A 16,451-nucleotide genomic window follows, 5' to 3' on the forward strand; every position below is an offset into this window, starting at 1 on the left:
AGCACTGTGTATTGTATTGCATTGCATTGCAAACTATGGGGGACCTACTAACTCCTTCATAGCATAGGGTGACGGTAAATTCTATTCATCAGTAGGAGGCCAATCTCTTCAGGAAAAGGTATCTACAATTCTATGATGTTAGGGTTTTCTGACTAACATTGCTGTATGGTCCTAGGTCCTGTCTTATTGTTTCCCTATCAAATAACAGTTGAATGGTGTAATGATCCAGCAAGAGCTATGGACACCTTAGGGTGCATTTGTTTTATTTAAATGCGTGTATTTTTGGCTCAAAAACATTTTTGCAATAGGGTTTCATAAATAAAAACTGCACCATTTGGCTTCTGCAGCCTCCATGTATCACAGTACATAGAAGGTGCAGAATGCCTTAAAATCTATTAGAGATCTCGTCTGGCGGCTTAGTCTCCGGTCCCTCTCTGTCCTCTCTACTCAACCACCTTCTAAGGTGATTTATGACCAAATTGAAGCTCAACTTTAATTTGTCCATAAATTAGCTTAGAAGATTGTTTAGGAGGGTAGAGAAAGTTGCTGAAGACTGAGCAGTCACGCAGCCACTGATGAACTTCACAGTGAATGGCATTCTGCAGGTTGCTATGTACTATCATACATAGAAGCTGAAGAAGTCAAACGGTGCAACATTTTTAAAGAAACCCTATTGAAAACATACTTTTGAGCCAAAAATGCATGCATGTCGGTAAAAAAAAAAGACCCAATGCTGTCCACAGCCTTTAGGGTTTGTTCCCTTAGTGCTTGTCTCAGGAATTTTAGAAATATGGAAGCGTTGGCCTACATGTGCTCCCTACTGGATTGATTAGATGTATAGCTGGATTCTTGTAGGGTATATACCGTGGGTGTCCTGTGCCAATGAGGGAGCTAACTAGCCACTCTGCTTTGGAGAGGGTAATTTGGGTATAGGGTTAAGGCAGTGAACTGAATGTTTGCCACAGGTTATGTTACAACTTTGAGCCTTGTCAGATTGTAAGTTGGAAACCCAGAGATTCTTGGCTCTTATACCACATAAGGGACAGCACCAGGATATTAACACATACCAGAAAAAGACCTTAGTGGGTCCATGGACTCTGAGCCCCCATTTGTTTCCAATACAATATTCACAATACATCCAACTAAAATTGGGTACATTGTTTCCTGTGGTTGCTGGAACAAATAACTTCATCAAGATGCTCCTCTATATATCTTGATCCTTTCAGTATTCTGCTGTCTTAGGTTGGTTGGTCTAGAGTTGGGGTTCCTGCTCACAAAGCTGTTCTGTACAATCACCATACTTTTCTGTGCCCTGATTATTCTGAAGGACACTGCTATGGGGGAAACAGTGTGGCTAGCACTTGTATAGTTAAAGCAGAAGAACTGTATGATTACAATGGAGATAGACTCAAGTAGCCATCTGGTCTGCTCCTCTCTGGAGGGACAATTAGGGCAAAGAGGTAGTTCCAAAAGTTGAACCCTCTAATAATGTGGACATGCCATAAATGTCTCAAACAGGAATTCCCCTTTATGCAATATTGTGGCACAATCTGACAATGTGGCCCATGGACCAGAAAAGGTCCAATAACCACCCCTAGTGTAGAGGGTTTCTGATTTACTGGCCTACATTTTCACAGATAAGGAATTCATTCTGTGCAGTGACTACCACCATTTTGTCTAGGAGACAAGTGATTTGACTTGTTTGAACACCCAAGTTCTTCATAATGCGTGGAAAAAAAACTTTTTCCATTTCTAGCATGATGAATATGTCATCGAAAAAAACAATTTAGAAAAAGCGAGAACTGTGATTATTCAGAAGTAAATGGAAAGTCTTGTACATCATCCCCGAAGCAACGAAAAACACAAATATAGAAAGAAGTATCAAGCATTTCACATTCTTTGAATTTTCAATGAAGAATCATATCCCTCTTGATTTAACACAGTGTGACATCCAGAAAATGTAAAGATATTTCAAATGTTCCTTTTTAGCTCTTTAGAATTTTCAACATCTTCTCCCTTCTCGGAACATATCTCTATAATAAACAGCTGCCTAGCAACAGGATATAACAAAACAGAAAAAACAGGGGTTTGTAGCAACTCCCTGGATGTGATATGAGAAGAATGCGTCTTGGTGGGTCTGACTTGCTTAAACCAGTCAAATAAAACGCAGAATGATGAAAAATTTATGATGAGAAAATGTATGACATTTTTCAGGGTAAATGTTATGTCCTTTTGTTTAAAGGAGATTTCCAGTTTTAAAATAAATTTTTTATCTGCCTATAGTACCCCATATTTTGCATATTTTTTGCCCTGTATACCTGTTTTTCATGTCTGCAGTTTCCTTCCCTTGTTCTCAGCATCACAGCATTCTGGCAGAAATTTTACAGGCAGAACTTCCTGTTTTCATCAGCTTCCTGGTGGGTTTTCTAACCAAATCCAGCATGCTTTCCCCTGTAATTTTTCTGAGGACTTGCTCGACCAGCCACATTGTTTGCTATGCAGTAGTAATACCCTCTCCATGTTATCTAGGTGGAGGAAGCCCTGTGAAACATTACAGAGCATAGCATGCTGGGTTTGGGTTGAAAATGAAGCAGAAAGCTGATGAAAATAGGAAGTTCTGCTTGTATACATCCTGCCAGGATGCAGGGATGCTGAGATTCTGCTTGTAAACATCTTGCCAGGATGCAGGGATGCTGAGATTCTGCTTGTAAACATTCTGCCAGGATGCAGTGATGCTGAGAACAGAGGAAGGAAAGTGCTGATGTGAAAAAAGGTATATGGGACAAAAATTGGCTGCTCTGGGAAGGTTAAAAAATTTCACCATGAAGCCACAGTTGACAATAAAGACCATGTCTTGCATTAGGCTCTGGTCACTATCATTGTGCAGCCTCTGTCAGGTTTTAAAAAAACACTCCAGGAATATTTGTTTTCTTTTGGTCCAACTTTAATGTACAACAGATAAATAGAAGGGTCAATGGTTTTGGAGTACTTTATTCCTGATTTATTAGCCTCTGTTCCATTCTTTCGTTTTACTGCAAGACCCGCACTCTCCGAGTCATACCACGTCTTCAGTGTGGACTGGACAACAGTTTCTCTATGAATTCCTAAGGGAATCTCAATGTAAGTGTCATAGGAATTGAAAGGCTAATAAAACACTCAGTACCTGATGTACATTACAATCAGACCTAAAGATAACATTTTTCCCAGTGAACTTCTTAAAATTTTTATAAAAGTGATGTAAACAGTACTATAAAACACTTATTCAATTGAAGTTATAAGCGAATCTGCCCAATTTCCTCAGTACGCCTTTGTTTCAGTGCAATCTCCTCACTGACTGTATGGCTCTCCTATCCAGAACATGTCCACGGATGGAAGGACACATGACCAGACTGTCCATCAGCCGCCTCTATAGAACACTATGCACGACACTGCTCATGTGCTACTTTCTACTGCCATTCCCAGTGTTATTTTCTGATGGATTGGTCATATTCTTCCATCAGCTGCCATGTTCTCGATAGGATCGCTATGAATTAAGTGAAGAGACTGTACTGAAACAAGGATACGGGGCTTCAAATATGAAGACAATGGGGTGCATTCCCCTCTAATGTCATATGAGTTAGAGAGAGTTCACATCACTGTTATTTTTCCGTTCTTCTGATCTGTCAGAAGAACATAAAAATATAGAAAAAAAAGTATCCTGTAAAAAAAAGGGTCCTATGCATCAGTTGTGCACATTTGGTATCCGTTTGAGCCTTTCCGTCTGATATCCGTTTTTTTATATGGAAAAAAAAGTACTGCATGCAATACTTTTTTTCCATCTAAAAAAATGGATCTCAGACGGAAAGGCTCAAACGGATGCCAAATGTGCACAACTGATGCATAGGACACTTTTTTTTACAGGATCCTTTTTTTCTATATTTTTATGTTCTTCTGACAGATCAGAAGAACGGAAAACTAACGGTGATGTGAACTCTCTCTAAGTGGCTTACAGTACTGTTTTAAGTCACCTCGAATGGCAAGCATGTAGCAGAATGCAGCTATTAAAAACAGAGCCTTAATGTACCCAAGTATACGTCAAGGAGGGCCATTGTTCACAGTGTATCCAGCACAGCATCAAGTCTCCAGTTTTAAATTCTAAATATATAGAAATCCTCAGCACTCACCAGTCGAATGAAAAAAATCTGGTTACTTTATTAAAACCGGCAGCATAATAACAGCGTCGTTTCGACCACCTCTGGTCTTTCTCAAGCAGACCAGAGGTGGTCGAAACGTTTTAATAAAGTAACTGGATTTTTTTTTCATTCGTCTGGTGAGTGCTGAGGATTTCTGTATATTTGATACATGACGGGACCCCCGGCAAGGATCTCTACCCACGAGTTTTTCCCAGATTAGGATCTCTAGTGCTGCTTACCCTGCATTTATCTGTTTTAAATTATAGTTCCATAATGCTGGTGTGAACTGAGCCTTTATCATAATTTTTTTCCTTTATTTAAAAAAACAAAAAACATGGTATTTGGGGTATACTATCTCTCCTTACAGAAAGTGCCTTTTATCAGAGCTTGCTAAAGCTTATTTGCATACCTTCTTCCCAGAAAACATGGTATGAAAGGGTAAAACACTTTCAACGTGTTAAAGAGTTATCTTCTGTAGAAAGTCAATTCCTAAAATCTCTAGTTGAGGACCAATTAGCTGGAGCTGAGAGCAGCTCAAAAAATGCCATCTGGGGTGTCCATACAATACACACACCTGTAATACTCCATTTCTACTGCGGAGGTGCTGTAGGGGAATTGAGCACTAGCTTCCAGATTCCTTTGCAGCTTGGAGATACCAAGCTTATCTTCAGGGGATCCTTCTTAAAAGAAAAAAGTACTACATTGTTTGTACATGTAAAATGTGACAAGTTGTGTGGTATTGAGCTAGGGATAGTTTTTTAAGCTACCCATGGACATTAGCGTTTAAATAAGGTGCTCATGAATAATAGGCGTAACTGGGCCAGAATCTCAGATTTTGCCAGAATCGCCAATGATCTAATAGTATCGGAGCTACTCTCCCCTGACAAAAGATGTTGAAGTCTCTGGCAGAAGCTTCAATTCTTTTAAAAAAAAATCTCCATGTTTATTGGCGAGCTGGAAGAAAAACTGTCATCTGGTCAGTTGTTTTATGTGTAAGGTCATCTTTGGTTTCTCCTCTACCATTCATGGGGAAAGTTGCTTTTGGATATTAGATCATTGTGTTGCTGCATAACCTAATTACACTACAGCTTACAGATAGATGACCAGACATCATGGCAAAAGCCAAAGGTCAGACACATGCCATGTTACATACAGTAATTGCAGCCATATTTCTCTTTGATGCCTCCTTCTCCACCAAATGATGTTCTCCTGTCTGCCTCTTTCAGTCGCCTGAGGTCACGTCTGGTCATAGTTGTCCAGTTCCTAAGGATCTCCATTGTCTTCATCATATATAGCTATTGGTATGATGTTTTTACTGTGGTTTGGTGGAATTTAGTTTAGAGCAGACATAGTGGAACTAGAAGACCACCTAGATCAGTGATGGCAAACCTTTTAGAGACCGAGTGCCCAAACTGCAACCCACTTATTTATTGCAAAATGCCAACACAGCAATTTAACCTGAATACTACAGTACAGTATGGTATATCTTCCATGTGCTTTATCATTTATCTATAATAGCCTGCCTACATTCAATGCGCTGCCTGTGCTGTTCATAGTTTCTGATGGGATTTGAACTCACAACCTTCTGCATTAGAGGCAAGCATCTTAACCACTGGGCTATACAACCCAATAGTGTGCCCTGCGCTGATGAATGGCAGGAAAAGTCTAAGGCATATTGGTACACCATAGAACTTTTTCCAGGGTGCGGGTGCCCACAGCGAGGGCATAGGTTCACCATCACTGGCCTAGATGGTTCCATAGCAGTGTTTTATTCATACGTTGCTACCCATGACCACCTTAAAGTGATTGTACCACTAATATAAATGTATCCTGCCCAACAGATATTGCTGTTATTTCACTTTGTCCAAATACCACCATTTATCAAAACTGCCTAATTATATTATTCGCCTACCATTGCACACTGTGGCAAATCAGTTTCGATTTTCAGCTGCTGTAGATTATGTCCTGCACGGGAGCTTCGAAATGTCGGACGTAGTAAGTGTCATTGCATTGGTAAGAACAAGAGGTGTAGTTTATGATCTGCTGATGTCAGGACACATCTCTCTGCCTGATGGGACAGCAGTCACATGACAAATCAGGAAGTAGGATTCAAGCATGGGGGATAAGAGAAAACTGCAAATGAGGTAAATTTGAAAAAAAAAAGCAAGAAACAAGAAAGAATGAGAGCTAGAATAATTTATGGGGGGAAAAAAATTAAAGGGGTTGTGCAAAAAATTGGGGGGGGGGGGGGGGGGGGGGGGGGGTTGGCAGGACCTGTAAAGGGAAGATTAATTACCTGCTTCCTGGGACTGGCTCCCTGCTCCTTTTCCTCCAGGACTGCGATGCTCCACTGGACTCCCTCGCTCTAAACATCCAGTCTCCGTCCGCTGTGGCCAGTGATTGGTTGCAGCGATGTCAAACTGGATGTTTACAGAGATGGAGGCCAAGCGGAGCATCACAGGCCTGGAGGGGTAGAAGCCAGGATCCAGCACTGTGAAATAGGTAAGTAATCTTCTCTTGACACGTGTTGCCAAGTTAGGGGGGGGGGGGGGGGGGAGAAGGGGGTTGCTAAAACCTCCCCCATTCTTGCACATCCCCTTTAGGGTTGTATGGCGTCCTATGCAGTACCTTCTATTGCCCGTTAGAAGTCGCCCATTAAGCAAATTTTTGCCAATTTTCAAATAGTTGCCACATTGTGCTAATGGCCAAACCCTAACTGTCGAAATTGTTTGCTGTAGGAGGTAGAGCCATCGATGCGTGAAGGTAGATTACTTCTTGAGTGCATAGGCTAGAAGCATAATCTTTTTGTACATGAGATATGGTCATCCCATTCCTTCAACCTCCCCTACTGCACATGGATATTTGTGGGGTCATTTGCACCCAGAATTACCGTGACTTCTAAATCAGAGCTGTCATTGGAACCGGCTAAGAAATTGCATGCAAAATTAATTCTTTATTTTTTTTTTTCTCCCACGACCTTCTCGTCTATGATCATTCCCCATTTATGACATCTCAATCCGATCTGAATGAATGATTAAGCGCAGCTAGGGTTTTGATAGGCTCTAAATTCTGCATTCTGTAGTAGGTCTTTTCACTTAATATCGAGTTATTACCCAGTCGCCACTTAGTTTATCAGCCAGTGGTTAAATCCAGGCTCTATCAGCAAAGTAAATGCCAACACACTATCGCTCCGCAGCAGCCTGCCAGCAGAGAAGACTTGTCGTAGTCATTAACAAGCACAATGTATGCAGAACACCAGAGGGGAATTAAAACCACAAAAAATACCTCAGGGTGGTATTTTTAATATGAGAATTTAATTTGTAATTTCACAGATTAAGAATTTTGGCAGCATTAATCCTTTTATCAGCTCACAGCAGGTAATTTACAGAAGCATAACCATAAGGAGATATTCACTGGCAGAAACACGTCTTTGCATAACGTTAAACATCGGGGCAGTGAAACCTTTTGAAGGGGGGGGAGTGGAATAAAGATGAAAAATCGTTCTATTTTAAAGCAAGGTTTTTTTTTTTTCGTTAAATGCCTCCAGTGAAATTTTTAAGTTAGAGAAATATGGTTTCTGCGTCGGGAAGATAATCATTATGAAACACAAATACAGTTGCAAGAGAGAGTCCGGTGACGTCGGCAGAGAGCTTGGCTTTGAATATCTTCTGGAAACAAAGATATGCCAGGCTTGGAAGGATGTAGCATCAGCAGCGTTTCCATCCTGGGTCTGTAAATACATTGTTCTGCTTGTCAAAACACAGAAGATCAAGTTGTTGGTGGGCTGAACTTCTAGTCATGGGAGTGCATCTGGTCATCCCACTAGGAACCAGTGACATCAAGGAAAGTCAAGTCCTAAAGCATTTGGTGGGAAGGAATATTATTCATGAGAACCCTTCTTTAATTCCAAGTAGATTCCACATATTTGTAACAAAGCGGATGTGTACCCACCTCAACACTGAATGGATTTGGTTTGGAGATACTCCTAAAGGGCGATGTCTAAGTGGTCCCTTGGTCTTCACCCTGATATACCATGGTATGGGGATCTAGACTTCTTTGTAGTAGGCCACTAGGCCATTACTTCTAGTAATAGTTTTTATTCAGTGACTGCTGGCCAAGGAAGACCAAGAGACACCAGTGCTTTGTAATAAGGGGACACCCAGAAATATTGTGAGAGGGCAAACATGGGTCAAGACAGGCAGAATTTGTGACGGACACAAGAGGTCAGTACACCCAGTAGTGGAATAACCTTCACAGGAACTAGACAAGCTAGGAACTTTATTGGTCAGGTACTCTCCCAGAGGGGAAGGTGTCATGGAAACACCAGGGATCACTGTCATAGACAAGGGACAGATTAGTCCAGGCCACAGACTGGTCCTTAAAGACCCAAGGAGAGCATGCATATGCGCCCTATGGGAGTGCAGGAGGAAGGAAGTCAGGGTGGCCACAAGGGACATGGACTGCAGCTTAGCAAGTGAGGTGAGTACACCAGCGGCTATGACTCCAAAGACATACTGATAGGGACCTTAGATTGTGAGCCCCATTGGGGACAGTTGGATAATAATGTCTGTAAAGAGCTGCGGAATATAGTAGCGCTATATAAAATGCATAAAATAAATAAATAAATAAATAAATAAATAAATAAATAAATGACCTCTGTGAGAGGAAAGATGCCAGTGGCCACAAACCACTGGCATTACACCATTTAAAATAAAATTCGACCTACAAAATATCCATCATTAAAGGGGTAATTCCATCTTGAAATTTCTGGCTTATCTACATATGCACTTACTCAGCTATTTTCGGAGCTCCCCCAGAAGTGAATGGAGAGAGCCATGCATAAACAGTCACCTTTACATTCACAGTGTCATGAGACAGTTCCAATTATATTGGACATTTATGGCATATCATGTGGCTATGTATTTAGGTGTACAAGATAAAGTCAAGGTACAACCATCATGACTGCCATTACACTAAAAATGAGCCGACCCGACCCAACCCTACCACCTACTGTGTACACATGCATGCTCAGCTAGGCAAAATCTGCTCCCTGAAACCTCTGATGGCCTACTGCTCTGTCTGCTGTAGAGGTCCCAAAATTTTAAACCCCACCACATTAGCAAAGACCCAGTCCCAATATAAATCTGGCTCTGTGATCTTGTCGTTTTGTGTAGTAATGTGGCTTGGGCACTTTTCACTTTAGCGGAGTTGAGCTGCATGGGTCCATCAAAAATAAGTTGATCACATAGTGTCCCAGTGTTAAAATCCTCAGCAGTTATCTATATGTGCAGGAGAACCTGGAAGCAAGTGTCTAATTCCCTTGCAGCGCACACACACAGGAAATTAGGTATTGCACAGTGCCCATAGAAATCAAATGATGGGCTGGTCTTCCAGAAAAAGGGATGCTCGCTGCATCCATCCTCTAATTAATTCATGGTGGTCCTAAATGACAATATTATTTTTTTTCCAGTGTCAGACTAGATTGCATTGCCTAAGGCCCACCAATAATATTAATTCTGGGGACCCAGAAGCTACAAGCAAATGGCACTGCTCACATAGTGGCAGCAGCAAGACCCTCAAGATGTGACTTCGAGAGGGCAGGTTCCTGGGTAAAGAGGATACGTGTCTGCCTCTACCTGGAAGCCTTCTCTGCCATCCGATGAATCTATAATAATAAACTGGGTAGTTTGCTAAATACTCTATCCAGTTTTTTTATATGGACATAGACTGGTTGGGGTGCTGTATGCTGCTTATATGTATATATTGTAGTCACTCTCCTGTGCCGTGTGCCACTTGTGCAGAGGATGTGGGACTAGGGGCTCACCTTGCTCAGGGGCCCACTGGGGAATTCACCTGTTCTTCTGCAGCCAGTTTTTTTTCCTATTTACAAAAAGTTAAATTTTCACATGTTTCGCACCTCCTCCACCCATCATGGTTGCACGTTTCATAATCCTATTTTACCAGCTGCTGTAAGATGACATTACTTTTTTTCTTTCTTGCAGTGTCTTCCATTTTTACTGTGCCGAATGTGAAGTTACAGCCAGAAGCTGGAGACAGCATGCGGATGTTCGGAAAAAACCATAGTTTCAGTAAAAGCCTCTCAAACAGCAAGCACTGATGATGTCATGTCACGTGGCAGGATTTAGGTGGGTGCCGTGGAAACATACAGGGTTTTTCTTGCTTATGAATTGTATACGGTTTATTATGGTCATGTTACTCGGTGTGAGACATGGTGTATGGGTGGGAAATGAAAAAAAATCTGTCAGCAGGAAATTCACTGTCATACCAGACATGTGTCTTGTAGGGCTAGCTCAGCTGGATGTGATGACACCTTTCAATTAGAGATCCGTTGATTCATTCTGGAGAATAATTGCAATTAATCAATATGCAAATGAGCATTTAAGTGCACAGAAGACGGCTCCTAGCACCCTTGCTCCTCCTGCCTCCTCTACTAGCCGCTCCCTCTCCATCATGGTTGACAGGGACAGGTTCCCCCATAGTCATCTTGCCTGACCCTGAAGAGGATTGAACTAGCAGAGGAACCAAGAGGAGCAAGGGTGCACAGAGTGACTTGGGCCCACCCTCTGTGCACTTAACTATCTATTTACATACGGATTAGAAGTACTTGAGCTGTATCATTACATTCAGCTGAGCTTGCCCTACAAGCCATAATAATGTAACTGGGTACTGTACCTACTTTTCAGATGGTTTTTGGAGCCCTGGTTGAGCAATAAAGCCCCATATATTTGGGCACTTATATGAAAAATGTTTTTGGAATTAAAGTAGTATTCCTATCATTGACATTTTTGGCTGTGGTTCCGTTATTTTGAATACTTCTATAGACTTTAAAGGCTCGTAGTGCCTATACGGCAGTGGCCTTATGGCCCACTAGTGTTCTGCCGTGCAGGCTCTTTTGGGTGCTATGTGTATGGAAAGACGGAAGTAGGGCAGAATACCTCCATTCACCCATAGGGACATCGGATTTATACAGAATCCAAAAGAAAATCTATGTTATGTGAGTATATAAAATCCGAGGCCTACAGAGGAAAGGTAAGGGGCCACAGACTGGGTGAAGTATTACCAGGTTGTGCAGAGCTTCGTACAGCCATGTGCATGACCCCCAGTCTCCTTCTCCTCCTCATTTCCTGGATCATCATTTAGCTTGACACAAAAAATAAAAATATGGGACCCCATTCTCCTGATAAATTGAGGTCCTAAATGTTTCCTGCTTATTTTGGAAGTGGTGAAATTCTGTGGTTTTCAGAGCCCCAACATAATGAAACAACGCAGATTTGTGCATTTGCGACAGGATCTACAGAAAAAAAAACTCTTTCCGTATCCACCCTAAAGAAAATGAAAGCATTAATATGTAAAGAGGTTGTCCCATGAAAAATATTCTAAATTTTTCAAAACCAGCACCTGAGTCTGAATACTTTTGTAATTGCATGTAATTAAAAATTGATTATAGCCACTGAGTTTTTCAATAAAATGTATCTGTATAGCGCCATCTGCTGTTTTGTTGTTTTCTTTATTTCTCTGTCCATCTCACTGAGGTGGTCGCACATGCTCAGTTTCATTCTTCGACTGCCACCAGTCTTCTTTTACAAGCTCTGACAGTTACCAGGAGAGAGTTGCAGCAGAAAGAACACGCTACCCTGAGCTGTGATAGGGAGAGAGCTGCAACAAAAAGGACACATCCCTAAACTGCCAGATTGAAATAAATTTAGCAAAGCAGTCGAAGCAATGAATGGGGAGATCTTTGGTTCCATGTGAGGTACAGGGCTGCTTCTAGCTTTGTTAAAAAGAGATTATGTACTGTGCTATATGATGTCTGATTATCATTTTTTGCATTAATCATGGGATAACCCCTTTTATGTGGAAAAAAAAAACAATAGTTCTCATTATTTCCAACTTGGTTCAGCCTACATGATATCAGATCTACGTTTCCAATGTGTTTTCCTCCTGTACTAGCCCCAAAATGTTATAAATCCATTTCTAATATGAAGCATGAATGCCTCTCATTTGTACAAAGGGGATGAACACTTTTTTTTTTCAGATGACTTGCTGATAGGCGAGACAAATTTCACCTCCTCAGGGCAAAATGATTCTGATAAAAATAATTTAAATATTTGCTTTTGGCATTTTCCACCAACGGGGTGTAATTTAAATACACGAATGTGACTGAAATATTAAGTATCACATTTGCATAAAATTGATTTCAATTAGTGTTGAGTTAAAAATGAAGCAAATTACAACTGCAAACAACACCATTTGCGAATTTTAGTGTGAATTGTTGCCAAATACTGGAAGTTTTATCCACATTTAGTGGAGGGAAATCCCAATTTTTTTGGCCAATGGATTTGATACTTTGTATCTCATCTTTTAAAGGAAACATTTTATCAACACTGTTGCATTGTGCTATGATTAGTGGCAGGTGTGGAGGCGGAGCATGACACAGGGCTTTACAGAACACCAATGAGAGAGTACCTGTTTCATGCTCCTCCCTCTCTTACGCAAGTGGTGGCAAAGATGTTCAGACACTGCGTAGATCTGCTTGTCCATTTGGAAGTTCTTGGTTTCTATATGACATATCAGAAGATCCCTTTAGTGGGGAATTTTCAGTGAGTGTTTTGAAAGGTGGGCAACATCATTTCCTATAGGCCCTCTTGAACATGAAATATATCTATGGCCACAAGTTGACAGCAGCCAAATGTTATGGCTGAAAGCAGCTCTGCACAATACCATTGCATAACTTTTGTAACCCCTGGATTTAGTTTGGGTATGGTTAATCTCAGACAGGCTATCATCGGTTCTGGAATCCATACTGCCAAAGAGCCAGGACCCTAGGGAGCATGATGAGTCAGTTAGGAGGATACAAGTTGGCAGGAGCTCTGTAGGGATGGTCAAGTACAAGGTAGCATGGGTTATGTGGTGGTAGAGGATGTCAAGGGCTCTGGAAGGGAAGGTCAGGTACAAGGTAGTATAGGTATTGTGGTGGAAGAGGATGGCAGGAGCTCTGTAGGGATGGTCAAGTACAAGGTAGCATTAGGTTTGTGGAGGAAGAAGATGGTAGGAGCTCTGTAAGGATGGTCAGGTACAAGGTAGCATGGGTTATGTGGTGGTAAAGGATGTCAAGGGCTCTGGAGGGAAGGCCAGGTACAAGGTAGTATAGGTATTGTGGCGGAAGAGGATTGCAGGAGCTCTGTAGGGATGGTCAGATACATGGTAGCATGGGTTTTGTGGTGGAAGAGGATTGCAGGAGCTCTGTAGGGATGGTCAGATACATGGTAGCATGGGTTTTGTGGTGGAAGAGGATGGTAGGGGCTCTGTAGGGATGGTTAGGTACAAGGTAGTATGGGTTTTGTGGTGGAAGAGTATGGTAGGAGCTTTGTAGAGAGGGCCAGGTACAAGATAACATGGGTTTTGTGGTGGAAGAGGAAGACAAGAGCTCTGTATAGACAGTCATATCCAAGGGAGCATGGGTTTTGTGAGAAAGAGGTTGGCAGGAGCTCTGTAGGGATGTCAGGTACAAGATAGTATTGTTTTTTTTGTGGTGGAAGAGGATGGTAGGGGCTCTGTAAGGATGGTCAGGTATAAAGTAGCATGGGTTTTGTGGTGGAAGAGTATGGTTGGGGCTCTGTAGGGATGGTCAGGTACAAGGTAGCATGGGTTTTGTGGGGGGAAAGGATGGCAGGAGCTCTGTAGAAAGGGCCAGGTACAGGATAACATGGGTTTTGTGGTGGAAGAGGAAGACTGTATAGACAGTCATATACAAGGTAGCATGGGTTTTGTGAGGAAGAGGTTTTCGAAGGTTTTGGTGACAGGGGAATGTCTGATAATAACTACTTGAGCTTTTGGTTTTGGGAACCTACTTGGACATACACGGTGTACATTTCCCTAACGCTCAACTTCAACATGGCTAACTCCATATTGATTCACGTGCAATTGATTATACTATAATTAAATGGGTTCTCTGAGCTACACATACTGATGACCGATTTTAATAATAGGTCCTTAATATCAGTTCAGTGGGAATCCGGCACCCACACGATCAGCTGTTTTGGGCAGCCAGGGTTCTGGAGACTATAATGTGTACGGATTGGAAGCAGAAGGCTCCATACACTGTGCAGTGTCTGGTGCAGACTTACTATTTACTTGACACGGTCACTACACAGAGAAGAGAGCTGTGCTCCATGCACAGTATAGTTTCTAGAACAACCGGTGCCGAAAACAGCAGATTGGTGTGGGTGCCGGGTGTTGGATCTCCATGATCTGATATTGATGACCTATATTTACGAATATTAGGACTTGTATATTAGTCTTATACATACGTTCAACATGTAACGCCTGTAGAAGCCACATTTGGTATTACTTCACATGCTTTACTACTACTATTAGCACCTGTCTAACCTTAGACTTTTACTGATTGATTCACTTTTTTTTTAGCATACTGTATCTATGTATTTATAGTTTCTTAGGAAATATAAGCTCTTTGTGTCTTTTTGTATATTTCAATGTGACGTGTTTTATTACCCTGTAGTTGGTTTTATGTGTGCTCCATATACTCTTTGGCTGACTTTGCCTTTTGCTTTATTGTATGCTATCAGTGTGGAGGGATCTGTATTGACTTACAAAAGCCCCCGAGGTGTTTCTTGCTTGTGTTTTAAGGTATTTTTTCACTAGCGTTTTTTGATTCCGGCAGGCATTTCCAGCAACGGAACTGCCTGCCGGATCCTGCAAGCCGTGTACAAACGAAATACCGGATCCGTCTCATCCGGTATCATCCTGAAAAATGGATTCGGTATTTAAAGATCAAATGTGAAAATAGCTCCTTTCTATGTCCCGGCGCATGTGCAGACCGGAGAACCGTATCCGGCGATGCGACAATTTCCGGAACACTTGGTACCTGATCCAGCATTAATACATCTCTATGGAAATTAATGCCGGATCCGGCAAGTGCAATATTGTTCCGGGATTTTGTCCGGAAAAAATACCGCAGCATGCTGCGGTATTTTATCTGGTTATATACCATACAAGGGACGGAACGGAAGACATCCTAATGCATTCTGAACGGATTGCTTTCCATTCAGAATGCATTAGGACAAAACTGATGCATTTTTTTCCGGTATTGAGACCCTTTACCGGATTTCAATACCGGAAAAGAATAACGCTGGTGTGAAAGTACCCTTAAGTTTTTTGTTAGTTTTTTACCCATTTTTGATCTTTTTAATCCAGATTAAGGGTTTATTTATTGTTTAAGGTTGTTTTTATGTAAATTTTAAGTCTGACTTTGCTTTGTGTGTATGCACCAAATTTATGAACTGATGGACCTTAATAATATACGTGGCGTGAGTGCAATGTGGTTTGCACCTTTAGGTCAACAGTAGACCAGGGGTTTACCAGGTGTGAGATGCAGCATTTTTGTGACATTTTGAAAAGTCAAATGTGTGAAGCCCCTGCCCGTGCTGTGGACCGCAAATTGTGGTCCGCAATGCTAGGGCACCGTCCGTGGGGCAGGCGCAAGGGGATTGCAGAACCATTCACTTAAATGGGTCCGCGATCCTTCTGTTCCACAAAAAGATAGAGCAAGTTCTATCTTTTTGCGGTGTGGATACACGGAACGGAACCCCAGAAACACACTCCGTAGTGTTCTGTTCCGTTCTTCCGTTCTGTACCGTTCCGCATCTCCGGATTTGCGGACCTATTGAAGTGAATGGGTCCGCATCTGTGATGCGGAATGGCCACGGAACGGTGCCCGTGTATTGCGGATCCGCAAATGCGGTTTGGAGTTTTCATTTCGAAAATGGAACTCTTGCAGAATTGACGTAGAGACCAAAATGTCGCAAAACGGCTAAAAGTCACAACAAATCGCAAAAACACCATCTGCGACTTTTTTTTTGATCAGAAAACAGGTGTACCATAGTTCATAATGAGCCCCTATATGTTCAGCTATTTTTGGGGTGTGCACAGTTTTGACATCTTATACTTCGATATAGTGCCGATCAATGTTTTTTTTTTTTTAAATTTGTAATTTATAAGAACCTGGGAAAACACCTTTAAAGAAGTAAAGTGTTAAACTTTTTCTGTAGAGTTTAACTTTATTTTTGTAGAGTTTAGTTTGAAAAGCTCTGACTCTTCTGATGTCTCATGTGGCGGCTGTAGGCTGACCTTTTTCCCATTGTGGCCATTTATTAACGTTGATGCTCTTGTTTGTTTTGATGTTTGTTTGGTCTGTGTATTTTATATTTTTTATTTCATTTTTTTTTTTTTAGAAAGGTG

The 16,451-nt window shown here is 41.6% G+C and overlaps 1 protein-coding gene across 3 annotated transcripts in view; it reads left to right on the plus strand.

Moving 5' to 3' along the window:
* Positions 1-16,451, plus strand: part of CDK14 (cyclin dependent kinase 14) — a 547,646-nt gene that overhangs the window by 416,638 nt on the left and 114,557 nt on the right. For all 3 annotated transcript variants that reach the window (XM_040431136.1, XM_040431138.1, XM_040431137.1), the window contains one exon: positions 10,175-10,318. In XM_040431136.1, coding sequence (XP_040287070.1) covers positions 10,175-10,290 — 116 coding nt within the window. In that variant the 3' untranslated portion in view covers positions 10,291-10,318. The remainder of the gene's footprint in view (positions 1-10,174; positions 10,319-16,451) is intronic.

The sequence above is a fragment of the Bufo bufo genome, chromosome 5 (genome assembly GCF_905171765.1).
Source record: "Bufo bufo chromosome 5, aBufBuf1.1, whole genome shotgun sequence".
NCBI lineage: Eukaryota > Metazoa > Chordata > Amphibia > Anura > Bufonidae > Bufo > Bufo bufo.